General features: G+C 42.5%; 1 protein-coding gene across 1 annotated transcript in view; it reads left to right on the top strand.

The window, feature by feature from the left end:
* LOC125880294 (transformation/transcription domain-associated protein) overlaps positions 1–21,456 on the top strand; it is a 97,994-nt gene extending 76,538 nt beyond the window's left edge. Inside the window, exons 64-72 of the mRNA XM_049562597.1 lie at positions 3,386–3,476; positions 3,805–4,010; positions 5,818–6,079; positions 11,613–11,838; positions 12,112–12,329; positions 13,196–13,380; positions 13,994–14,197; positions 16,214–16,408; positions 20,248–21,456. Of these exons, the coding sequence (XP_049418554.1) occupies positions 3,386–3,476; positions 3,805–4,010; positions 5,818–6,079; positions 11,613–11,838; positions 12,112–12,329; positions 13,196–13,380; positions 13,994–14,197; positions 16,214–16,408; positions 20,248–20,532 (1,872 nt within the window). The 3' untranslated portion in view covers positions 20,533–21,456. The remainder of the gene's footprint in view (positions 1–3,385; positions 3,477–3,804; positions 4,011–5,817; positions 6,080–11,612; positions 11,839–12,111; positions 12,330–13,195; positions 13,381–13,993; positions 14,198–16,213; positions 16,409–20,247) is intronic.
* Positions 21,457–26,102: the final 4,646 nt, after the last annotated feature.

Raw genomic sequence — 26,102 nt, 5'->3', positions numbered from 1 at the left:
GGATAGAGTCAGAGAAAGATTAGAAGTTCCAAAATCCATTTAGCCTCAGGCAGAAGTATGAGAAAAGCTTCTTCTCTTTCTTTCTCTATCTCTCTCCTCTACCCCCCCCCCCCCTCCACCACCACCTTCCATCCTCAACCCACTCTCAGTCATATTGAACTCAGTTTTGTTGTTGAGATGTGGAGGTATCCCTTTCTGCCCCACAGGCGTATAGAGGGTCTAGAAAGGATCAAGTAGCTATGTAATTGCAGCCTATGAAATTGTGTCTCGAGACCTGAGAGAACCTTGTGGTTTGTCTTCCACCAATATCAGTGGGCCTAAAGCCAGGCTTGCACATCCCTCCTACCTAGAATTTCAAGGAAAGTCTGTTTTTGTCCCAAAACATAGTATAAATGCAGTATGCCAAAAATACCAGGATGTCTTACTGCATCCAGTCGCATTTTTCAGTATGCAAGCCACCATGCTTTTCTCGCTATTTTGCCCCACAATCCTGTGTGTCACATCAGCTGAGCTGCAGACAGGTGACAGCTCATTGACAGCTTACAGATGCCGCAATGACTATAATCAGTCAATCACAAACGGTCTACAAAGTGTGCAATTATTACTTAAAAGTTAATACTACATACATTGCTAAGTAACAACGGAAGAGTTCTCCGGGTTGACTTGGCGTGCTTAGTGAATGGTGTTTTGTTGTGTCTCCAAGGTAACACTTAGTGATAACAGTAACATCTGCTGCTTTCCAAATAGCACACCCTTTTCTTTCCAATTCAGATTTAGCACTATGGACTGCAGCAGATATATGAGCAAGAGGGTCAGAGTTCAAGGTGCATCGCTATGACGGAGTACAATGCCCCAATTGTTTGTGTACTCCATGCAACAGTATGAACTTGTAAAGTTAGCTGCTGTAAATACAGAAAGTAAAAAGAATAAGTATGCCATAAACAAACTCCAAGTCAGCCATATTCTAAGCCCTGAATTTTGAGATGAGACTAAAAACAGGACATCCAACATTTTTATTTTAATTTCTCATTTACTTATGAATATGCTACTCTCAAATGAATATTTATAAAAAGAGAACTTTCCCTCAAGACCTAGAGTATTGCGAATGTTCAGAGATAGAAAAGCTGTGGGTTAAGCAGCATGTTTTACCTCTGCTTATAGTTTTTTAAAAAAAACTTAGCATATCTGTAATTCTTGCCTCTGTAGAATTTTAGGGAGCTCTATCACAGCTCATGTTCTTCCTTTAGGCACTCGCTTTGTGCAGTCACAGTGATAGCCAAATGTCACACACACACACACACACAAATACATCTGCGTTGAGTTGAGTCTACCTCTCTCATTCAGAGGGTGATTCCTTTACATTCTCTGTGTGTGATGTGTCGCAGTGGATGCCCTCTTCTATTAGAATGTCATTTGGTGACAAGTGTGGAATTGTTATTGTCGCCACATGAAGGGGGCGTTTGAGGATCCACTCAGAGCTTCTACTGTACGATGAAGACTCTTAACATGTTGCCATGTAAGCTTGCAGCACTACATGAATGAATGGATGATGAATAAAAGAAGCCTGCAGTGGGTGAATTTGCCTTCACAGACCCGCTGTATGCTGCCACATTATGAAGTTAACTGCATCGACCATTTCTAACCTGACAACATAAAATAATCTAATTTGGGACCCAAGCTGTTGTCCCAACAACAGAGTAGGAATACATCAGACAGGCAATACATCTTCCAGAGTAGGCCTTCATCAACATGTAGTAGTTGGTTACACCAACAATAAATCTCAAAAGACTGATACCTGATTTGTTTCCCTGCTATGTTGTAAAAAAGATAAAAGATGGCAGCTCAGGCTTTGGGTCTAGGCCATAGACCAGACTGGTCTATGAAGGTGTCATGGAACGCTCAGGTTCAGGCAAGGTAGCAAAACAATAATCAGACAAACGTTTTGTTTTTTTTTAACAAGAAATACATTTCAACAGACATGTCAAAATTCTGATTCAATCTCTCATCCAATTAGGGGGTATATAATCTTCAACTAATCAATTAGTCGTGGGAAAAAAAATCTTCACGTTATTTTTGCTTCTGCAGTTGTATGTCTGTCACCCTGCAGTAGTGCTGTAAATTTTAGTTGCTTCAAAACACACATTAAATATGGCTTCATAGAGACAGTTTCAAACACAAGTATGCAAATTGGCTTCACTATAAATCGCAGCATTGACAGACAAACACTTGGTTTATCTGGACACATTTCCTCCACCATTACAACATGCTAACGTTATTAGCACAAGTCTATGGCATTTTTCATTGTGTAAATTAGCCTAGCTACGGGCGATCTTTTCCCTCTTCTCCTATAAAACCAGGGACAACAGCCAGCAACATTTAACAAAGGTAATGGCACATAAATTGGCACCATTACAACTCACAAGATTCACAGACAAAACAGCTGTCTTATACTAAACACGTTTTCCAAATAAATACAACATGCTAATGTTATTAGCGCCAGCCTCTGGCATTTTATATTGTATAAATTAACCTAGCAGCTAGAGATCTTTCCCTTGTCTCATATAAAGTCAGGGACAACAGCAACATTTAACAAAGGTAAAGGCACTCAATGTGGCTCCATTACAACTCATAAGATTCATGCCCAGTGTAACATTAGACAGCTGTTCAGACTTCCAGACTACACCATAATAAACTCAAGTAGAAAAGAATATATCTACCAGTTATGCTGGTATGGTGCAGTAGCTTGCCAACTTTTTCAGCATTGATTTTCAGTTCTTTCAGATTTAGTAGCAGACATTTTCAGTGAATACAAAAATTTTGATTTCAGTAAATGATCTATCTTGGAAGCTGTACGACTCAGGGTTACTGATCCTGCCTTGTAAATGAACTGTGACCTGAGACCGATATATAAATTATACACCGCAGGTAGACACCAAAGTCACCTACTGCATTACTTATCAAAGGATCCCTACTCCACCAAGTTTGAGGTGATTTTGCAATGTGTTTAAAACTTGAAATCTCCTATGTCCCGACTTCAACCATTAAGCCTTCCAATGTTGTGAGTGACTTTTCTTGAAAGTCTTGAGGGCAATTTCATCATCAGTCACATTCAGTTTTGTAATTCAGCCATGACGTGTTTTTAACTTCCCTAACTCCCCTGACTCAAAGCTTCAAACACTCCCTCTGTTACAGCAGAGGTCTCCGGCTGTATCAGTATGATCTCTCTCCCTCTCGCTGACACACATGCACAAACAGTATCTCTCTGTCCCACTCGCTCTCCACCTCCTGCCTTTCTGCCTCTGCCTGCGTCCTCTCTCTCTCTCTCCTCTGCGGTCCTGAGGGGGAGTCTTTGAAATGTAATCTGTGACCCTCTTTTATCTGCTAGGTGGGACGAGTGTACCCCCAGGCTGTCTACTTCCCTATCCGCACCCTTTACCTGACGCTCAAGATTGAGCAGAGGGAGCGCTACAAAAGTGGTAAGTAAACATGGCTGGCTGTAGTGTGTTGCCTCTTTAGAACTCTCTGAACATTAAAAGCTCTTTTCTGCGTCTATCATGGTGAGTTATTAAATGTTCATGTATGTATAGGGCATGAAAATGTGTTTACAGCATATGGAATATGCTCTGTAATATTTTCCCCCCTCTAGATTTAACATCTTTTAATCTGTTTTTCAAGAAACTGTAGAATTTGCTCGGTTTTTTTTTTCCTCTTGTCTGCTTTTGAATTGTTTTCTTCTCTGCCTCCTCTCACATGTCCCTCTCCACCACTCATCCTTTCCTCCTCTTATCCACTCTTCTTCCCCAGATGCATCTGGACAGCAGCAGCCCAGTTCAGTGGGGGCCCAGCCTCACTCAGGGGCCTCTGACCCAGGGCCCATCCGAGCCACCGCCCCAATGTGGCGCTGCAGCCGGATCATGCACATGCAGCGGGAGTTACACCCCACCCTGCTCTCCTCACTGGAGGGCATTGTGGACCAGATGGTGTGGTTCAGGGAGAACTGGCATGAAGAGGTGAGAAGAACAAAGGTGCTGGCGTCCTGCGCGTCTGACTTTGTCACTATCTGTGTGTGTTTTTAGTGTATCAGATGGTGAGAAAATAATACAGCCGGTTGTGAGAATTTTCATGCGTCTGTGCAAATGTGTGAATGCAAGTTGGAGTGCACGTCTTGTGTATATGTGTGTCAAGCCACCTGGTCAAACAGATGACCCCGGTCTCTCTGGTGGGCCAACACATCTGTTTTGTCTAAGGTGTTATTGTGACTTGTCTGCAAATAGGTTGTCACTGTCTCTGACAGAACTAGTGTGTTGCCATAAACATGTTAATGGCAGAATATGTTTAAGGCAGCACTTCTGTACATTTCACATGAAAAGATTCTTTATTTTTTAACCAGTAGTTTCTAGTTTCTAGTAGTTTCTACAATTTTTGTTGAAGCACATGTCGGCTTAAATCATCCATTCAGTTAGCAGTGTTTTTTCTCCTGCTAATTGTGTTGGATGTCAGTGCAGGAGGCGAGCCTGACACGAGCATCCAAACTAAGCTTGGTGCTGCAGCTGTTGTAAATTGTTTTAGCCGTGCTAGGCAGAATCCAGGCAAGGTAGCTGGTCTGTGGGTGGAGGGGAAGACTGGGACAAAGAGGCAGCAGGAGAGAAGACGGAGACAGGTGATGGATGGGTTCGGTGAGCGTGTAGGATGGGGAAAGGGATTTAGGGCCGGAAGTTTGTTGGTGTGTGCGTGTGTCTGTGTGATTATCTGTGATGGTTTGGGGCACTCTGCAGCAGCTGCAGGCTCTATGCTTCGTTCCACTAGGCACACAGGGGGCAGAGGCATGCTACACCATCATCTCCTTCCATCTCTCCCTTTCTCTGGGTACTGTATGACATCACATCACTGCACCTTTGTTCCATAAGAGAAGTGTGTTTGTATTTTTTGCTGTGTTCGAGTCATAAACAAGACTTAAAATTAGCACCTGCCCACTCGCTGAATTTGGGTAGAATTCAGCAGTGGTGTGTAACACAGTTACTCTAACTAGCCACTTTGGCAGGTAGCATATATTTATAAAGACACATCTCTCTCCTGCATCCAGGTGTCATCTCACTCCCTCTTATTTTCCTCATTGTACTCATACAACTGAGGTTATATCCAGTAACTACTATTACTAACAGTAGAACATTACCAGCAGAAGCACTGGATGTTTTTTAAAACTTCTGTGATGTGTACTGCCATGCTACATGTGACACACAGCAGAGCAACAGTTCCAGTCTGTTTGCCTGTGTTGCCTATGTGTAGGACAGCAACCTTCAGTGTTGAGAGGCTATTACTCATGACATGTAGCCAATCAGATAGTGCTGTGGGCAGGACAGTGAGCAAGGCTATAAAGTGGCTATTACAGTCAGAGAGGTGTCTGTATCAGAGCCAGAGTAGCCTTTTTTCATTCATCAGTTAAAAAAAAAGAAGCAATTTTGCTAACTGCAAAAAATGCTTTTTACTGCGGCCAATAGTCGGTCGATCCCTGACTAAGATACAGAAGCATATTTGAAATCATGTTTTGAAAATTGGGTTTCATGCAAAAGGAGCTTTACACACTTACTGAAGTGTTTTACATTATAGTCTTGATTTTAGAGTTGTAAGTCTAGTTCCTCAAGTAAATTTTATTAAACTATAGTTAGATTTAATCCAATAAAATTGTGGCTCGTGAAAATGCTGAGTGGCAAAAAATGTTGATGTAATAAATGAAACTAATGAACAATGCTGCGACATCTCTAATTAGTATTACTGGAAATTGTTCTCACTAATTCTTTTTTCCTTCTCTCTCTTTAGGTCTTGAGGCAGCTCCAGCAGGGCCTGGCTAAATGTTACTCAGTGGCCTTTGAGAAGAGTGGTGCAGTGTCTGACGCCAAAATCACACCGCACACACTGAACTTTGTCAAGAAGCTGGTTAGCACCTTTGGCGTTGGCTTGGAGAATGTCTCTAATGTTTCCACCATGTTCTCCAGCGCTGCCTCTGAGTCGCTAGCGCGTCGGGCCCAGGCCACAGCTCAGGACCCTGTTTTCCAGAAGATGAAGGGACAGTTCACAACAGGTCAGTTTGCTGTTAGAATAAACTCACGTCTGTTCTGTATAGACATAGGACTATACAGAACAGACAGAAAGAAAAACAAGTGTTATAGAACCCTTTCATTTTGGGATTGTTCTTTGCAAACACCTGCTTTCACTCTCCTGTGTTTACTTTTTGAACTTAGCTGTTTGTTCACTTAAGTTTCATGGCTGTCAGCCATGTTAACTTTTTGCATCACTGCTTTGCATCTTGGCAACTTTGTCATAACACTTGGAAATTTGGAGAGACATATAAATGTAATTTTTCAGGCAACTAGTAAAGCAGATGTGTGAGTATTTGACAAGGTGTGACAATTGCCCAGGTAGCGAATCCAGCAGCACCTCTTTGCTCTTCTGCCTAAAACCTGACATCAGCCACCTTTCAGCTAACAACAGCCGCACTGGTGTTACTGCATGTCCACACTTGTTTAAATGATGGGACAGGGGCCCAACTGGCCCTCTGTAGTGATATATTAAGCTGGTTACATTATATCTGCGCCAACACTTGTGCTGCTCATTCAGCGCTGTCAGGACGGACTGCACTGTCGCTTGGAGCAGCTGGAGCATTGGTGTTCTGCAATGTAATTAAGGTTTCTAACCACATGATTTGATTTAGGGAAGGGCTGAAGGTGGTGACTGGTCAGAAATAGGTGTGTGTGTGTGTGTGTGTGTGTGTGTGTCAGTTTGTGTCTTTATTACACTGTGCGCACACGCCCACAGTGGTTTTGATTATACACCAGTCAGCTATATTCTAATCTAAGCTGGTGCAGCACTGCGGTGATGATCTCAACAAGCACGAAGCCTGTCTCAGGTTTGATGAAATACAACAGAAGACTCTGAGCGCTCTTGCCTCAGCTGAAACTATGAAACGGTGAACTCTGTTGTTAAGGTTCAGTCTTTAGTCGTGTTCCAAAACTCTGTAGAACATTATTTGTCAGACTACATCTCTCTACAGTAACTGGAATGAAATTATTTTATTTCTTGGCAGCTGTTTCTGTCAGGGTGAAATGGATTTTCAGTGCAGGGTTATAGACTTGAAGTCCACCAGAGTAAAATGATTTCCACCATATTGGCACTGGGCAACTTTGGCCATTTTATATTGAAATGTAAATGTGCTTAAACCCCAGTTTGGCTTACTATCAGCAGCCAGAGTGGTTGGAGCTGAAAGCCTACAGTATTTATTCACTTTTCAGGGAACCAAGCATTGCTTGCTGTACCAAAAGTGAATATAGCTCATAAAATATTGGAAAGGGTATGTGAATGTGAGAGTACGCTGCGCGCTGATGCTGTTTTGGCACAGAGATTAAACACTTATCTCCCTTTCCCTGTTAAATGTTGGTTCAGAACAATTGCAGTGTAGTTATTTTGTTCTCACTACAGAGTAAACGATTCTTTGGAGAGTAGAACTGGCAATGAATTACCAACATTAACAATCCTCATCTGTCACTGAAGTCATCAAAGTAGGATGATATACAATAATACCTATAATAAAGTCCGCTGAATATGTCCATGGGAGGTTTTTAATGTTGGACTGTTACAGTAAAATGTCCACTGGGGTGTGTTTCACTTGTCGTTGGACTTCTTCCTTCAATGTTTGACTAGAAATTGCACACTATTGTCAAATATCATAGAGGTAAATTTCTTTAAAAAAAAAAAAAAAAAAAACAGCCTTCTATTGAGATGAGCCACTAACAGTATGAACTGCAGCCAGTATGTCGTTTGTATTGTTATATTGGCTGCATTTTTTAATCCTGAAACCTCAGAATATTCCTAATAGCACACATTCTACTTTCCCAACCTAATCTCCAAGGTGTTGCACGCTGATGTAACATCAAACATTAGGAGTTGGAAGACACTCTGCACTGAGAGACAGTTCTCTGATCCATCCCCAGTTTTGGATTAAGACGTTTCAAAGCAGAAATTCTGTGATATTCATGTTTATGCTTGTAAAGCAACGATGAAGCCTTCAGTCATTTTGGCGGGCGTGTTCAGATTCATATGCACACTGAGGAATCCAACAGGACAGGTGCAGTTTTAGTTTAGCCAAGGCCCCCTCTGAGACATTTTCCTCTAAACAATCATTCTCCTGTTTTTGGAAGCCACGTGTCTGTTTTCCTACATTACATAAGGGAGTTGAACCACAGTTCACTGGTCCCAGTTTAAACACGGACCGTCTGCAGCTTCCCCCAGCGTTCAAATAAATGTCTTTGCTGACTCCTTTTCACTTTTACAGGCTGGCTGCACATACATGTTCGCTGAATTAAACTCACAGCACACAGCCCAGTCTCTCCTTGTTATTGCATTTCCACCCAGCAACTCCTTCCTCTCCTCCCTCCTCCCCCTCTCTGCTCTTCAGTCTCTCCTGTGCTTTTCCCCTCCACTGGTCCTGAGAGTGGCCAATAGAGCTAATGTGTTTGGCCCTGGGATAGTGGAGGACAAGGACTGCGAGTGAATGAAAAGCAGCTAGGGGGGGAAAAAATGATCACCTGACTCAGAGAGAGAAAAAAGCTGTAATAAAGGTGAGCCAGAGCTGACGAGCACAGAAAATTACAGAGAGGAGCTTATAAAATGGAAGAAAGGAGATTAGCAGATAGAAAACAATGGCAATGAGAGTCAGAGAGGAAACATCAAGACAGGTGTGATGGCATTAGCGATCAAAAGCATGGGAACGGCACACGGGCCGACTGAATGAACAACACAAACAAGAGTGAGCGAGACTCAGAGCGAGCTCCGCGCTGATGAATCTTACCAGATGTTGCCGTGCCAGCTGTGCTCACGCAGCCAGGCATCACCAGGGCTTCTGCGTCGCAGGGTGCCTGCCGACCATCGCTACCCAGCTGTCCCCACAGCGACATGGGAGCGGGGCCGACAGAGACTGAAACCACACAAGCCTTCCAGAGCAGAACAAACAGGGTTTACAGAGCTGCTAAGCAGCCAAGCTCCCATTCCCCGAACCACGTTAGTGGCTCACTCGCTTTCACAGGGTTTGTGGGCCGGAAAATATGGGTTTATGTGTGCACATATAACATTTGGCAGCAGGGAGGCATTCAAATCCAATTACTGCGAATGCTATTTGCATGAGTTACTGTTTTAGCAGTGTATCTGTTCCAGAGACTTTTGTCAGAAGAGCGTCTTCTAAAAAAAAATGCACAAGTTTTCTGGCTGTTAATTCTGTGCCTATTGAACAGTCATTTGTCATGCTGAAATGACATTTACAATGGTTAAATGTAGGTCTGTAGCAATTTGGCTTAGCACCTATGTACCTTCAGTTGGTTGTCAGTCATAGCTTTAAATGTGAACTTTTATATACTAGAAACCCCTCTACACCCACACACGCTGCTGTGATGACCTCTGATATGCTCAAAACTTCAGCTCACCAATCAAACATAATAAAGTTAGGTTGACTCCATCCCCACCACACACTTTCAGACAATCCCACGCTGAGTCAGGAGCAGGGCAGTCCATGAGGGAATGATGGTTCTATGTACAGAGGTGGCCCACCTCCCGAGTCTGGATCCATAATTTGGCACAGAAGTGCAGATCCTCTGCTGTGGTCTGACAGCCAGGCCAGGTAGGGCAGGATACCAGGTTTCCACACACAGGTCAGAGAGCAGCCTGGCTACTTTCCACACCATGCTCTGTCTCACAGCATCCTATTCCCCAGCTACCTGACAGAGAGAGCAGGGGTCAAAGATGAGTTCAGGGGGACTGAAAATAACTATCTTCTGGTGTTGCTGGCTGTGTTGCAGGCTGTGTTTCACTTGCCACAGGGCACCCCTGTATGTTTTCTCAGAAAATACAATTTCAGCTTTTTCAGTTTTAATGTTGTCCCACTATTGATTATAAATAGAGCTCAAAACACGATGAAATATTGGTTAGTAATTGTTTCAGAAGGGGTCTTTGTTGCACGTTTAGTTTTAACTACTTTGAGTACTCAGGTATTTTTACGAGTTACAATAACTTAAAGAATGACTCTTATGTGCAACACTCTCCAGATTTAAACAGGTTAAATGTTTTATATCTGATAAAGATGGAATGATATTACTACATTGCTTCATGGATTCGCTGGAGTGGAGCATGTCTCGCTTCTTCTATTTGTAAGCATTATACGCTTTTATGGTGCTGAATTGTTGTCGGGTTGCAATTCCTCAGGACTGTTTCAATTTTACCTCTGCTATCGAGGCAGGTGAATTGCAGGCAGACGGATAGCGAAATAGGGCCACTCCGAAAAGAACATTGGCTGTTTTAAAGGGCTTATTTAAAGTATTAGGAGGTCTCACTCTGGGAGAGATTGAACGGGTTTGAAATGGCAAGGCCTTGCAGTTTCATGGATTCATTATAACAGGCGACACAACAGGGTGTACTGAAATAGGAGAGGTAGGTGTGTGTGTGCGTGCGCGCATTCATGTTACAGAGATGTCCTGGGGGCTTTACTCCAAAATGGAAAACCTGCCTGGCTCACTTCCCCTCCTTCCGTTGTTATTGCCGCAGCTCATCACAATATGTTATGTGCAATATGAGTTGTGACTTGAAACAGGAATTTAATACTTTAAGACGCTCATTTTTATAGCTCTAATTTAATCAGCTCCCAGCCTCCACCAGGGAGTTTTAAGTCGATAGAGCAAACAGCTCTCCTTGTGCTGCCAGCCTGCAATGAATAACTTATCTGTGAAGTTCCCTTAAGCAAGGCACTTCACCACACTGGTGGAGTGGAGCGGTCGACAGTGCAACACAATATTTAGAATGGACGTTTCCCAGATGTACGTTTGTGTAACTACTGCCCACCCTGAGGCCGTCACTGGGAAAAACAAGGTGTTCTTAGTCCATGTTACTGAGTAAATAACGGCAAAGTAAATACCCAGATCTGACTTTAATCAGTCTTAACCGTTTGTGGTTTTAAACAGGCTGTTCATCGGTTGCATTAACATCTCATCTGGCCAATGAACTCTCAAACGTTATTTCCTTTGATTCTATTTATTTTTGTTTAACCATATTTGACTCAACTTTGAGCGCTATCCCCTGTGTATTTGCTGCTTGCATGTGTTTTAACCCCTTGTCGTATTTTATTTGTCAAGGTTACTTAGAAACACATTGGTATTTATAGCACAGGTCTCGGAGCATATTGCTGCAGGAGAGGTCAGAGGTCGAACACACAAAAACACACCTGGGAGCTGACCACTACCGTTACAGTCTTGTAATGTTGGCGGCTGAGAGCAGCTCCTCTGGAACAGTTATAGGGGTTAGTGTCTTGCTGAAGGGCATTTTGAGGGTAGTTGATTAGGAGCAGGAAAGTGTAACACATTGACCCTTGAGGTTTTCTTCTGGCCACTTCCATTATTTATCTGTTCATTTCAATTTAAATAGTGCATTTCGCTTGCAGTCAGAAATTAAAAAAAACTGAATATACTGGCAGATTTTGGTGGGAAAAGAGTATCAGAGGGTTGGGGACATGTGGAGATGAAAAGGCCAGTGCTATAGCAAGATTCTTGTTTTAACAGTGCCCTTTTTCTCCCTGTCAGACTTTGATTTCAGTGTGCCAGGCTCCATGAAGCTTCACAACTTGATCTCCAAGCTGAAGAAATGGATCAAGATCCTGGAGGCCAAGACCAAGCAGCTGCCCAAGTTCTTCCTCATCGAGGAGAAGTGTCGCTTCCTCAGCAACTTCTCTGCACAGACAGCCGAGGTGGAGATCCCCGGAGAATTCCTCATGCCCAAACCTACACACTATTACATCAAGATCGCAAGGTAAGAGAATCTCCTACGCAAAGACACCTGGCCCTTGTAAACATGACGGTATATAACACCAGTCAGAGGTCCATCTGTGTTCTAAAAATACTTTGTGAAAGTGTTTTCTCTGGCTGATGAATGTAAGAGATTCACCTGCTCCTGTTGCCTGTGGATAAAATAGAACCGGACAACACATACGCATGGAATCTCACAGCACAATTGTACCCGCATATCATTCCTCCCACATCGTTTATCACTTCAGTTCTGTCTCTCTTGCACCTCCCACTCCAGGTTCATGCCCAGAGTGGAAATTGTTCAGAAACACAACACAGCAGCACGTCGTCTCTACATCCGCGGCCACAATGGCAAGATCTACCCTTACCTGGTGATGAACGACGCTTGCCTGACCGAGTCGCGCCGAGAGGAGAGGGTCCTGCAGCTCCTCCGCCTCCTCAACCCCTGCCTGGAGAAGAGGAAGGAGACCACCAAGAGACACCTCTTCTTCACTGGTAGGACCAGGGATAAGAAAGATGGGTGCCTGTGTGCATGATCTTTAAAAGCATATAGGGACAAGGAAGGAACTTTAACCAGAATAATGTCGATGTTTTTCAAGAAAATAGGAAACTCTCTTCACTTTTTTATACGTAGTTCGTCACAGATCTGATCAGAGTGCGTCTTATGTGATCAGAAACACATGGTCACCTCCAGGGAACAATTATTGGCAGTGACCCCCCCTCCTTTCATTTTTTTTCCTCATTCTGTCGCTGTCTCACTCACACACCACACACACACAATTTCAATTCGCTTTCAAGCGCTATTTCCTCTCCTGTCATCCCCCTGTGGTTTGCCTTCGCCCAGATGTTTGCCCACTCTCCATTTATGCACTTGATTGGTTTGTTTAAGGGGAAATATGGACGGGGAATTCAGCAGTCCCTTCCAACCCATTTCCTCCCAACTGGAATGGCTGGTATTGATTTGATTTGGGGTGCTGGTGTATGTAAATGTTTGGCCTGCTTTCACTTGGCGAGTCAACGCACAGCTCTTTACCTCCTTTGACCCTGCCTGGTGTTGAGCGATGGCATGCCCTCGGTGCAGCTGTTTCTCAGCTCTGAAGTATTTTAGTTGTAGGTTTAGATCTGTGGTTTACACTGTGGTGAAACAGGGACTGTTTGCAAGCAAGTGCAGCCAAATGTTTACAGTTTGTGTGTCACTGACTTGGTTGTTTTCCCTTACCTCCTCCCCCACTTCCCTGCTCTCTCCTCTTCTTTTTTCTCTCGGGCTTCCCTCCATCTCACTACTTCCCTCTGCTCTCCTCTCCCCATTTCTTTCCCACCTGTGTCCTGTCTTCTGTCTCTCCCTCCCTCCATCTCTCCAGTGCCCCGAGTGGTGGCAGTGTCGCCTCAGATGCGGCTGGTAGAGGACAACCCTTCATCCTTGTCACTGGTGGAAATCTACAAACAACGCTGTGCCAAGAAGGGCATCGAACACGACAACCCCATTTCCAGATATTATGATCGTCTGGCCACTGTGCAGGCCAGAGGCACACAGGCCAGCCACCAGGTATGGGTACAAACACACACAACATAAATGCTGCATAATACCGCTGTGCAGCGTGGTACAGTTGCGACCTCCTTTAGTGCCCTGCATTGATTTGCACCCTTGGTGATTGAATTGTAATTTAACATTAGCTTCACGCAGCCAATATCACAGATGCTCTTTATTCAGAATGCAATAAAGTGCAAGTAAAAAACTAAACATTGTTTTATTTTAGTAGGTCTTTATTCATATTACATACATTTTATTTCACTTGCACTGGCAGTATAAACCTATGTTTCCCAGGGCAGTAAAGCCCCTTTGCATCTAATTAAATTGAGAAGAGAGTGAATGAGAGGAGGCGGAGTTATTGAGGGCACTGGAGCAGTGTGTGTGTGTGTCTACTCGCTGTTGGAGCGAAGAGAGAGCAAGAAAGTAGCATCTTCAGAATTGATGTGCATTGGTAAATCTAGATTTTTGGCCATTGGAACTCTGAACTGTGGACATCAAATCTAACAATATCGAGTTAAAAAGGGCGGACCGTTGCTTTGAAATAAGTAAATTATGAATGTGAGGCCTGATATCAGCTGGACCCCGGGCGCCTACTTAACCTCTACTCCCTTCTCTTGTTTACTACCAGGTCCTTCGGGACATCCTGAAGGAGGTACAGGGGAACATGGTTCCTCGCAGCATGCTGAAGGAGTGGGCTCTCCACACCTTCCCTAACGCCACCGATTACTGGACCTTCCGGAAGATGTTCACTATCCAGCTGGCCCTCATAGGCCTGGCCGAGTTTATGCTCCACCTCAACAGGCTCAACCCTGAGATGCTGCAGATAGCACAGGTAGGAGAAGCACGCATGAAGCAGAAACATGTCGGACTCTCTGTCAAGGGCAAGTGGGATTCATATGACGGGGGTTAATTTAATAGATATCCACTCTCATAGATGCATTAAGAGATCACCATTATGGTCTCCATATCTGGCCGTATGAATTACCATTCTCCCCCATGACATTCACGCTATCAGTCAGCCAGCCGCTGTCAATGCGAAGGATGTTTTGACAGAACGTTATATTCAGTCCCTCTGCTCTACAGCTATCAAAGACATTTCAATTTGAAGAGGCCGTGTTTGTGTGTGCGAGCGTCTGCCTTTCAGTCCACACGCATCCTTCTGCCGCTCAGGGTCCACAGACAGCTTTCTCAAAGTCATTATTAAAGATGATTGTGTCAGCCGGCCACCCCACCCCTCTGATCCTAATCGGCCTTTGCTGACAGGCGTTCCTCCGGGCAGCTAAGCGCTGGTATTAAGCCCCCTCTCTGCCTGTTCCACTCCGCAGATCCCATTAGACACAGCAGGATTACGGTACGGAGAGCATACACACACACAAACATTACACACAAACAGAGGGAGAGTGCAAGGACAGGACATCACAGCCATAGCATTGTGCCCCACCCTGCATAAATGGGACCTTATGCTCCTTCAAGTTGATGCCTGTAGGCTCTGTGATGTTTCGAGGCATCAATAAAAAAAGAAGTACTGCTTTGTGGTGTCCATCAGGGCACAATTCAGTCATTGATTCCAATTTTTTTCAACATCTGTCTTCATAAGGCATCACATCATCCCTTTCCCTGTGTAATAATCCCTCTATCTCCTTGAATATCGTCGACAGTTGTTCTGAAATTAGCTATTATCTGTCATGTCTCCCAGGTCACTACATCCAACACACTAATTTTGCATCATCCCATTCACACCAGTCCCAAAATGAAGCCATCGCTGGCCACTAGTGTGGTGATTTAGCATTCCGAGCGCTGCCTCCACAGCCAACTGTCTGCTGGCTTATCTGAGCCTCCTGGGGGTTGCTGGTGTCTCAGCCCACTGCCTTGAGGCCCTCCGCTGGGGCCTGGAGGAGCAAATGACAGTAGGAGAGAGAGAGAGACAGGAGGGGAGGGAATTAAAGAGAGGGAGGAAGGGAGGGAAAGAGGCGAGACAGAGGAGGAGAGGGAGCACGAGCTGGAATGAAATGCTCTGCAATAAAGCTGTCAGAGCCACTCACCTTTTCATATAAGGGAGCTTATCTTCCCTAGAATGGCTGCTTGTGTAGCGGTCCTCTCGCACATAAATGCAGGCTTAAAGATGAAAACTTGGCTGTATATATTTAAGTCAGTGGGGAGCAGTGGGGGAGAGGGGAGTGGGAGTGAATTGAGGATTATAGATGTTCTGCTGCTGATAGTTTGACGTGTTACTGTGTCTGGGGCACGCAGATCAATAACTGCAGCCATTTCGTTGGTGTGAGCTTGTTTTGTAACTCCCATAGCCTTTCTGAAGAAGAGTTATTTTCTTGCAGGGTGCATGTGGTCGAAGGACTGCAGAACACTGCATAAAGGAATATTTATAGATATTCTTTCTTTATTTGTGAGGGGTTATGAGCAGGTACTTCTGAGCGGTCCTCCTTCACACACTCTTGCTGCTTTCCCATGGAATGAAGGAGAGGATAGACAGCAAACTGAATATCATTTTAGTGGACGAAAGCATGACTGTGAAACTAGGTGAGGCCGGCAGAGAATAAAGGTAACTGTAGATGGCATTGCTGTTCAGAGTTAAAATATGTGAACTTTTTGCCGTGCTCTGCAACGAAATTTACAAACGAATGTTACGTAGCTCTTTCACACTGGATGGAAACATGGGCGATATGGATATTTCCTGGACATTAAGACTGGACATTCCCTGTGCCGTCCAAAAGGCATTGTTCATCTGCCATCCATCTGTGAACACAGCATTATACATCTAGCCTACCTCACATTTTTGTAAGACTACTGATGTGTATTGTAACCTACCTTTTATGCAATTCTTTGTTTTTAGGACACAGGAAAGCTGAACGTCTCCTACTTCCGCTTCGACATCAACGACGCCACAGGCGACCTGGACGCTAATCGCCCTGTTCCATTCCGCCTGACGCCAAACATCTCCGAGTTCCTGACCACCATCGGTGTCTCCGGCCCACTCACTGCCTCCATGATTGCCGTGGCACGATGCTTCGCACAACCAAACTTCAAGGTAACCTGGCTGTTCAAAAGAATTGTTCCATTCTTACGATAAGAGATCATTTTCACCCAGCTGCAGTTCCTCTCGGCCCTACAGAGCATTTTAGCACCTATCAGCTTGTTGTTTTGGTTTTATGGCCCGTGAATTTACTGTTTTGGTTCACTTTTACCGCTCTCATCAGCATCGTTTTCAGATGCAGTAGGCAGTATTCAGTGAAAAACTCTGCTTGCTCAGTACCAAATATCACACAGATGAAGTTGGAGAATAACTGTTGTCAATTGAGTATTTAGCGGCTAAAGAGACAGATATCAAGAATTGGTGGAGACAAAAACAGCTTAAAGGAGAGTGAAGATTGGACCGTTGTCATCTGATTTCTCTGTATCTGCTGGAAGTGTTAATGGACAAATGTTTTCTATCAAGTATGCCTACCCATTTTTTATCTACTGTAAGTGACACTATGGCAGTGTTGGGTTTACAGCTTAGGTCCGTCGCCCCCAAAATGGCCAAATAATTAGCTATTGCAGGTATGCTTGGGTGGTATCACATTATTATGGTATACAGGATTATTTAGATATCCTGAAGGTGTGAATTTCAATACCATCAAAAATTCAGATGCTCTTCTTTCTATTAAACTGATAGGAGATGCTGTATTGAGGTGATGTAGTGTACAGCACACATCACCAGAGGTCAGTCCCAACTCGTGGAACAGGCAGCTGAAAAGAGGGAGACTGTGAGTGGTGGGGATAACGTTACAGGACTAGTTAAAAAAAAGAAAAATGCCAGCAGTCTGTTTGGGAGTATTGCCACATGTGACTTCATCAACACATTATTCAACACATCATTTTGTTCAGCTCACTGTTGGGTCGATATAATCCATAAGTATTTAAACCCAGGAGGACATGTTTATGTATATTACAAACACAGCATTGTAAGCTAGACAATAACATACATGCTACACTGACTTCACCAGCAGCTCAGATTTTAAATTTGTATTTTACACAATTACCATCATATACTGTATACTTTGGTAAAATGTCAGGATGGTATAAAGCTTTGAAAAAATAGATACCGACCAAGGCTTATTGCAGGTTTAAGGTTTAGATTTTTCGCACCCTTGTTAAAACTCTGTAAAATGTGCTAGTTTGTCAGAAAATGTTGAATCACACTGTAACAATATTGCATTTAAATGTAAAATGTGTATATAAAAATGACACTTTCACAACCTGACCCAGATGGCACAAGTCCCAGAAATGGTGAAATGTGGGGTTCAAGTCAGCTGGCAGTATCAGTGAGGATATACATCATTCTGTCATGAGCACACAGTGGTTTGTTGTCGAATTTAAGCTCCTGCTGAGTTCTCCAGATATTGTTTAGCACTTAAAGTTAGATAAACCCTCAGAGGAAGTTCATCCAAACAAAAATAATGCAATGAAAGCACGAGCAGTCAGAGGGTTGTATAATGTATCTGCAACAGGGCAGTAATGACAGGCATGTGGTGTCTATGTATAGGTCTGGCTCATACTTCAAGTCTGACTGATGTTGAGGGAGCAGGAGTGCTTAAGATGCAAATAAACAAAACACTCCACATTGTGAACTGGTTAAGCCAGTGCCAGGGGCCTGTGGTCAGAGAAAATGGACGTTTCCAGGGAACACAGCAAAACACAACAAACACCTAACAATCATCCACTCAAATATATTGAAGCCTGAAACCATACAAACACTTTAGATAAGGGTAGGGAACTGTGTGTACCTAGTTAGGAGATGATTGCTAGTGTTGTGGCTCCATCATGGTTTAGATGGTTATGTATTTCAGCTCTGTGTCACCACAATGAGCTGCTTACAACTCAGAGAGATTTCCTTGAGGGTGATTGACACACCCTTAGTTGGACTTAACAGCTTTGTTTAATGTGTATGTGTAAGATTGGCAATGACTTAACATAAACTGAGGTTTTATCATGTTTCATTGCTCTGGTTCCCATGACAGACACTTTCAACATGTGGTCCACCCAGAAGGTTTGGCACACTTAAATAAACAGTATTCCTTTGACTTATAATTGAGAACTTCAGATAGATGCAGTGCTCATTAAATTAGCTAGGAATCAAACTAGCAACTATAATTTGTCAACTACCACCAATACGATATTGTTACAGCGGTATGAAAAAGTTTATACACCGCCTAAGTTTTTGCATAATTTGTTGCAACACAAAGTACAATAAAAAAAAGGTTTGGGAATATTTTTTAAAGTATGAAAATTTGACCAAAAACAATCCTAAGAAAAGGTCCACTTACATGCTTTTTCTGGCACTTTGAGCCACATCTTCTGGTCTTCATCAGTAGATGCTGTTCACTAAGTTGTCATCATAAATATGACGCTTTGATGACATGGAGGGGAAATCATAATCCCTGCCTCTGTTCAGAGATGGTCTGTGACACCAAACATCAGACAACTGCAGAAAAAGAAAGTAAGATGTGGTTGAAAGCTACAGAAGAAGCAAGAATTTGGAACTCAGGTTACGTTGTTTGTTTGTATTATTTCAAGGTCAAGAATAAACTTAACTGCTCTGCATTAAAAGTACTTGTCATCAGGATGTTAGTAAAAGTGAAAAGAAGTGAAAAGAAAAAACACATTTTCACCTTTTTTTTTTTTTTTTTTTGATCAAAAGTAGTGATTACTTTGACAAGGTGTCAGCTTTTCATGAACACTTCTTTCTGAGTCAAAGCTAAGAGAGGAGTTATTTCATGTCTTCTGACATGCCTACTTTGGTTAATTTGAGGAAGTGCACACCAACTGCTTGAAAATATTTCTGCACACTCAAGCCCTGTTTCCACCAAAAGTAACACCTGCAGACATGTACAGAGACCATAAATCTGTTTAGCGTGTCCAACACAGACAGTACCCTAAACGTGGGTGGGTTTTTTGCCCAGATCTTGTTGTTTTCCCTCCTCAACGTCTACACCTTTTTTTATCATGCACATCAATATTTTCAGAACAGAATAGAGCAGGCTAGAATGAGAGTTTCACTCAGTGGGATGTTTGAAAATAGAGGGTTTGTGCATTGAGTCCTTGTCAGGCAAGAGCAGGGATTGAGTGCTGTTGGAGCGCACCAGAACAAAGTGCTGTCGTTTTTTTCTCCAAGTGAGGGGGAGCGTATGTCATTCAAGAGAAACAAGAAAAACAAATTAAATCATCAGTTGTCATAGTGATATTTAAGGTATGCTGATGGATTCACAGTGTCAACTCATGCATTAACATTACAAGTAAACGTTCCACCTTTAAAGTTGCTAGTAGCTGCCGGCATTCGGTACAGTGCATTAAAATATATTTCTCGGCCTACAGCTGCTGCGAGAGGCAGCAAAGCATCCTTTCATTTTATAGTACTGGTTTACTAATGCATATAAACCTTGCCATAGTTCAAACAACAGTTATATAAGCTTTAAAACCAGCCACAACTCAGCCCTGAGCAAGTGTCTCAGACCTTCATCAGAGTGTATATGAATTAACAGTGAGAGAGATCAGGCATAAGCAATCAATCAGAAATCTCCAGATCTAAGAGAACAAGTCTCAATATCCCAAACGAGTAGAAAAAAGGGCTATCAAGGGGTATCAAACATGACCATCATGAACCATAGACCCCAAATTCTATGAGAAATAAAGAAAAACGTCTTTAAAGCATAACACTTCCAGCCAAATCCTCATTAAGGCCCATTTTTGCCCTCAAAAAATTGCCACAAGAGTCTCTGAGAACTGTCTCTAAATATGATCATTGGAGGATCCAGTTCAAGTGATTCATCTTTTATTTACACCACTGACTCTTAACATTAACATCTTCTCTTCCTCTGCCTCTGATAGGTGGACGGCATCCTGAAGGCCGTCCTCCGCGACGAGATCATCGCGTGGCACAAGAAGACCCAGGAGGACACGTCCATGCCTCTGTCCCCGGCCGGCCAACCAGAGAACATGGACTCCCAGCAGTTGGTCTCATTGGTCCAGAAGGCTGTCACAGCCATCATGACCCGCCTCCACAACCTGGCTCAGTTCGAGGGAGGAGAGAGTAAGGTCAACACCCTGGTGGCTGCAGCAAACAGCCTGGACAATCTGTGTCGCATGGACCCAGCGTGGCACCCCTGGCTCTGAGAGGAAACGATGACGTGACACGATGGAGGGGAAAGAGAATATGTTTTTGTTTACTTTTATTATGTATCTGGCAAACACAGACGAGTGTTAAATGTACGTTACTCTACAGTGTGACAGAAGCCTGATGGACACGTTGGACTCTTCGTCTCAGAGTGGACTGAACTAGTTTGCAAAGTGGAATCAAGTGAAAACAAAAGCCCTGACTGTCACATTGATAGTCTGAACAGGGCTTGCCAGTATACAAAATACTTAAAACTGGACTGATACAATCTTTTTATCAAAACACAATTTCTCCTTCAACTTCTATTTATTTTTATAACTACATGACAAGGACTCTGTGTGATGCCAGTCGCTCTGTCAGACAAGGACACAGTGCAGATGTTTGTGTAGGTGTGATAATGAGCCGCTTACTCAAGCTTATGGGAGTTATTTTGTTTATTTAAGAGATGGAAAACAATTCTGTTTGCTTTAGCTGTTGTATTTCTGCATCAAGAGCTTAACATTTTTACACTGATGGATTTCCCCCGCCTAAACTCGTCTCAGACTTGAAAAATGTGTAGCTTCTTTTCTAGTCCTGCCGAATAAGGAATTGTGTGATCGTATGAAATAGATGACGCTCTTTATTTTTTTTTTACCCACTGCCTGAACTTCATTAATATGTGACTGTTCCAAAAGCCATTTTACTTTATATTTCTTTTGTCTCTCCATCAGCCCTGTTGTAATGTAACAAAGTGAGACTTCAGGGCAAATTGACACTGTAAAAAGCTATAACAGCTGTAATGCAAATATGTCATTCCCAAGCTGGCTGTGTACGCATATTCCCCTTCTTTTTGTAAAGGTACAATACTTTTTTCCACAGAAGTATTCTCTCTCGCCTTGTAAATAAGCATTTTGTTTTAATAAAATGCTCTTTTGTGATACAGATGCTGCTGGTGGCTCTTTATTCATAGGTCCAGTGTCGGATCTAGGAGGATATATTGACAGAAATTAATTATAATAATCACCTGAATATAAGAATCATGTTCTTTTGTAACCTTATAATGAGCTGTTTATATCTACATAGGGAGCAGGTCCTCGCCCACTGAGTCGGCCGTGTTGAATTGCCATGTTTTCATTACTATTGTTAGCAGCCCCTCAGCGACGCTGCTGGTCACTGAGGAAAAACATTTGTATTTTTTAACATGAAACTGATTTATTCAGTGTTTCAGCTGGTTAAAATCACCAGAGGCCTTTACTACAAAGCAAGGTAATTTCAGGGTTAACTCGGGGTTTTCAGTACTACAAAGCTGGTTCTCTTTTTATCAAGATAAATCACCATAAATCACTTTATTGTTCCACAGCTCTATTTCCACAGGTTTTAAAACAGAGCTTCCAACAAACGGAGACACTTTACAACACTTAACACATGATTTGAGCAGCATTTTAACTTATAAAAACTTAATTATTATTTATCATTTATTATAAATGCAACATTTCAGTCAGATAGACCTCATCAGTTATTAACTAGGTTACTTAAACCTGGCATCATTTTGAGGTGTTTTATGTGACCTATTCAGAGTAGTTTTCGTCCTCATCCAACTAAACAGCCAAAAATACTCTATACTAATGTCACACAGGCCCATAGCTCTGTGATACCTGCACGTAATAGTAGTGTTTTTACTGTTTCTAGATTTTAAGATTACAGGGTATCATTTACATCCCACGCCACTGACATTTCACTGTCTCGTAGTCGCAGACACTTTCATCTCATATGAAGCAGCCTCCTTCATTCATGATTCTGATGATGACGCTCATACAGTAATTAACACTCCCATGTCTTTAACATGAACACACTCGCGGCTGGAAAGGAAAACCCAGACTGAACTAGTTGATAACCAGTTTTGTAGTACCAGTTATCCAGATGGCCATGGCTAAGTTGAACTGGCTTCATAGTACAGGCCTCAGGTGCGTTGGTTTTGGAGAGGAGGAGACATCTGCTGATAATTTGTATGCTCCAATATTGTAATATTAAAGTATTTACATGATACTTTACATTCTAATTTGTATGTTTCCATACACACATTACATGTTAATTGAAAGGAATAGTTCCCAGGAAAAACAATGCTTTTACCACGCATGAAGATCATTACAGTGTATGAATCATATCATATAGGTCATCTTCTCTTGTAGTCTCATTTCTAAAACAACAATATAATAGGCATACTGACAGAAAACCATCACTACAAAGGACAGACTCTTCACATCCTGAGACACAACACAGTGAAACTAATCTTTGATATTAATTAATTAGGCTTCTGTCTGTTTTATGGATAAGTCTTACTCAAAAGGTGCTGCTTCAATTAAAATTTAGATTTAGCTCATGTAGGGTAGACATGTCTATCTGGACTAACAAATAATTTTTTAAATAAAATGAACAGAACTTTTGTAACTTAAGATATTTCTGATTAGTGCTGGTAGTGAGTACAGTAATCTATTCCTGACATGTAACCAAGCCAGATTATTATGCATTGCAACCACATTTGATCTGTATCCAGAGCCCGGTCTCACTCCAAAGTTGTCAAAATCTGGTGCTTGGGCGGTGACTAGCGGTGTCGAAAAAAGGTATAATGACGGCATGATACGCAGCCAGTTGCCATTATAGTTCAATGGCGTGCGGCAGCATCAGGGGAAACGCAACAGGACAAGGATGAAAGTTAAGGCGGCAAACGTCCAACTTGGGTGGGTGGTGGATGGGTCCAACAAACACTGCCTTTACCCGAGAGAGCGGTGTTCATGTCCCTTAAGATTCTAAAGCCAAACCCTGTTATCTTTTCCTAAACCTAACCACTTCCTTTTGTTGCCCTAAACCCAAACATGTGTTTATTGTTGAAGGAAAAAAAACTCAATTCACGGTGTTGTACCAATGTGCGTTTATTTTGAAAGAGACTGTCAAATTTCCTGTGAAAACGGAAGTGTATTTTGAAAGAAGACAATGCATGTAACAGGCATAACTTGACACGGCGTCCCAGAACGTCAACAGCCAACACAACACAGGCTTACATAAGTCTACAATGGTAAAATATGGGTCCCTCAAGAAAAAGGTTGGGAACCACTGCTTTAAAAGTATCATGACAAAAAATATCTGAAGACTGTCAATGACAAACATACCAGAGGGCAAAATATCAAAATAAAATAATGTTTAATGGCTGTGTTGTTGTTTTTTTTTCTTTTTTGAGTGGAACCTAACTCAGTGCAAGTTTTTCCCTTTCCAATGTGTAAGGGACCAAGCAGTGAGGCAAGCACACGAGAGTTTGTTAACAAAATCATGGGGTTATTTTTAACCCCCAAAAATGCGTGAAAAAATTACAAACCAAGAAATGAACTAATATAAAACTAAAAAAGAGGTCAACATAACATAACTATATTCAATATAATAAGTAAACAAAGTGTTAACTAAACAACCTGACTCATGAGGGAGCACATGTAGTGGCTTGGCCAAACCAAATAATACACAAGGGCTAAACAAAATGGACGGCGAGTATAACTAAATACAAAGCAAAACTAACTAAACCCAGATCCCCCCCATGACATGGCAGCACATGGTTCGATCCAATTAGTTGGCTCCAGGATTTAAGAGTCCTCAGCCCTCAGCCAGCCTTTCGCTCCACCAGGAGTGACCTCCCCAAACAACCAAGGTAACTCCAAGACTAAGAAACAGATGATTAATATCAAACAGTTTGCCTGTGTAACTCTGCAGTGCTAGAATGTGCTCACTTACCAAATCAAACCAACTGTGTGATGTGAATTGTTGAGGTATGGTTGAACATAAATTAAAGTAACCGATAGATACGTTTCACTTTCAGTTCAGTTTTAAATCATCAGGTTTTCGTGAAGATGCATGTGTTTGGGAACTACTGAGCATCCGCCTGGATAAATGAGACTTGTATTATATTATTCTCAAATTCAAGATGACACGGCAGAACTAATTGACATACAGACGGCCATTTTGTGGGTGAAGTATTCCTTTAAGCTGTATATTAGGATCATTTCAACCAATGAATCTCAAAAATGAGTTCCAACTATGCTCACAATTACCATAACGCAAAACTCACAATTACTTTTCTTCCTGAGTTGTTGTTGTTTTCTTTCCCCCCAGTTGTAAAACAGCAATAATAACCAGTAATCCCCATCTGCGCCTCACACCTACTGCATCACTGTCACAGCCATAATCACCCTGAAGGACGCACTCTTGGATATTATTGCTGTAATAACTCATGCTGCGAAATGACTCCAGACGAACCGCTCTCTGACGTTAAAAAGTCTATTGCCGTCATCCTTGCGGTTCACAGTTAGTAGACATTTATGGAGAGGCATTTCAGCGCAGCAGTGTTGAATGAAAGTGCTGCTCTGTCTCATGGAGGTACAATAACCTTGTGGTCATTCCCTCCCTCTGGTTGGAAAGTCCTGCGGAGGTGTGTTGAGGCGTTTCTCTCCTCCCCTGGTGTTTGATTAATGCGTGCCAGTAGATCTCCGAGTGGGCTGGCCTCGCTTGACTTATACACACTGTCAGCCAGCCCGCCTGCACTCGTAAACAAAGGTTATATCTCTGTTCGCCTCTATACAATCCACATACACAGCCTCTGCCTCTCAGCATGTTTACACGCTGTCTCTAACATTTCTCTTCCTCTCTGATCCACACAAGAAAAGAAACACTGTTTTGTCTACAAGCCCCAGCAGCTGGTAGCTTCCAACATTAACCTCCTACTTTCATGAATTCTCTTTTTATATTTGCCAGTGTTTTTTTAAGAGGCTGTGGTGTCTTCGTTAGGTGCATGTGCAGGAAATACCCATGATTCCATCTCACATTTCTCCTCACTCAATGAAAATGCTTAGACAAAAAATCAAGTTGTCTGGTTTCCTGAAATGTGAGTCATGCCAGTTTACAATATCTGCATGATTTTAGGCTCATAAGTGCAGCAGAGACTCATGGGAATGGCAATAGTTTTGTAGGTATTATGGCTTTAACCAAAGTACTGGAAAAATAAAGTTTGACCTGATGATGGCACGAAATGAAAAGTAATGTGATGTAAAGTCATTAGGATTCATTTTCTGCGGTCCATGAATGCACCAAATGTCAAGGCAATCCAAGATATTTTACTGCTGAGCTGTTGATAGCATTAAAGGAACAGTCAGGGATCACTGAAATCAGTGGGGTTCATCTTCTGGGGACCATGAATGACTGCAAAAAAAACAACAAAATAACAAAAAAAAACAATGGGACAATCCTTTCAATAGTTGCTGAGATATTTCACTATGGACCAAAGTGGTGAGCTGACAGACTGACATTAGCTATGTTTCCATCCAAAAGTGATTCGAATCATTGGGAAATGCACATTAAAAGAAATATGAATCCTGTGTGTTTCCATTAAATGTACGGACTTTGGTGAAAACTACAGCTCGCGCGAGTTTTCCGCAGAACCGGAAACAAAACAAGTCTCACATTCTTCTTCTTCTATGTTTTCTGGCAGTTGGCAACCAGCTTGTAAATGCATTACCGCCTTCCCGACCTGGAGTGTGGATATCACCATGAT

Source organism: Epinephelus fuscoguttatus, linkage group LG20 (genome assembly GCF_011397635.1).
Source record: "Epinephelus fuscoguttatus linkage group LG20, E.fuscoguttatus.final_Chr_v1".
NCBI classification, from domain to species: domain Eukaryota; kingdom Metazoa; phylum Chordata; class Actinopteri; order Perciformes; family Serranidae; genus Epinephelus; species Epinephelus fuscoguttatus.
The sequence above is the reverse complement of the archived record's forward strand: the minus strand, read 5'-3'. Positions and strand labels throughout refer to the sequence as shown.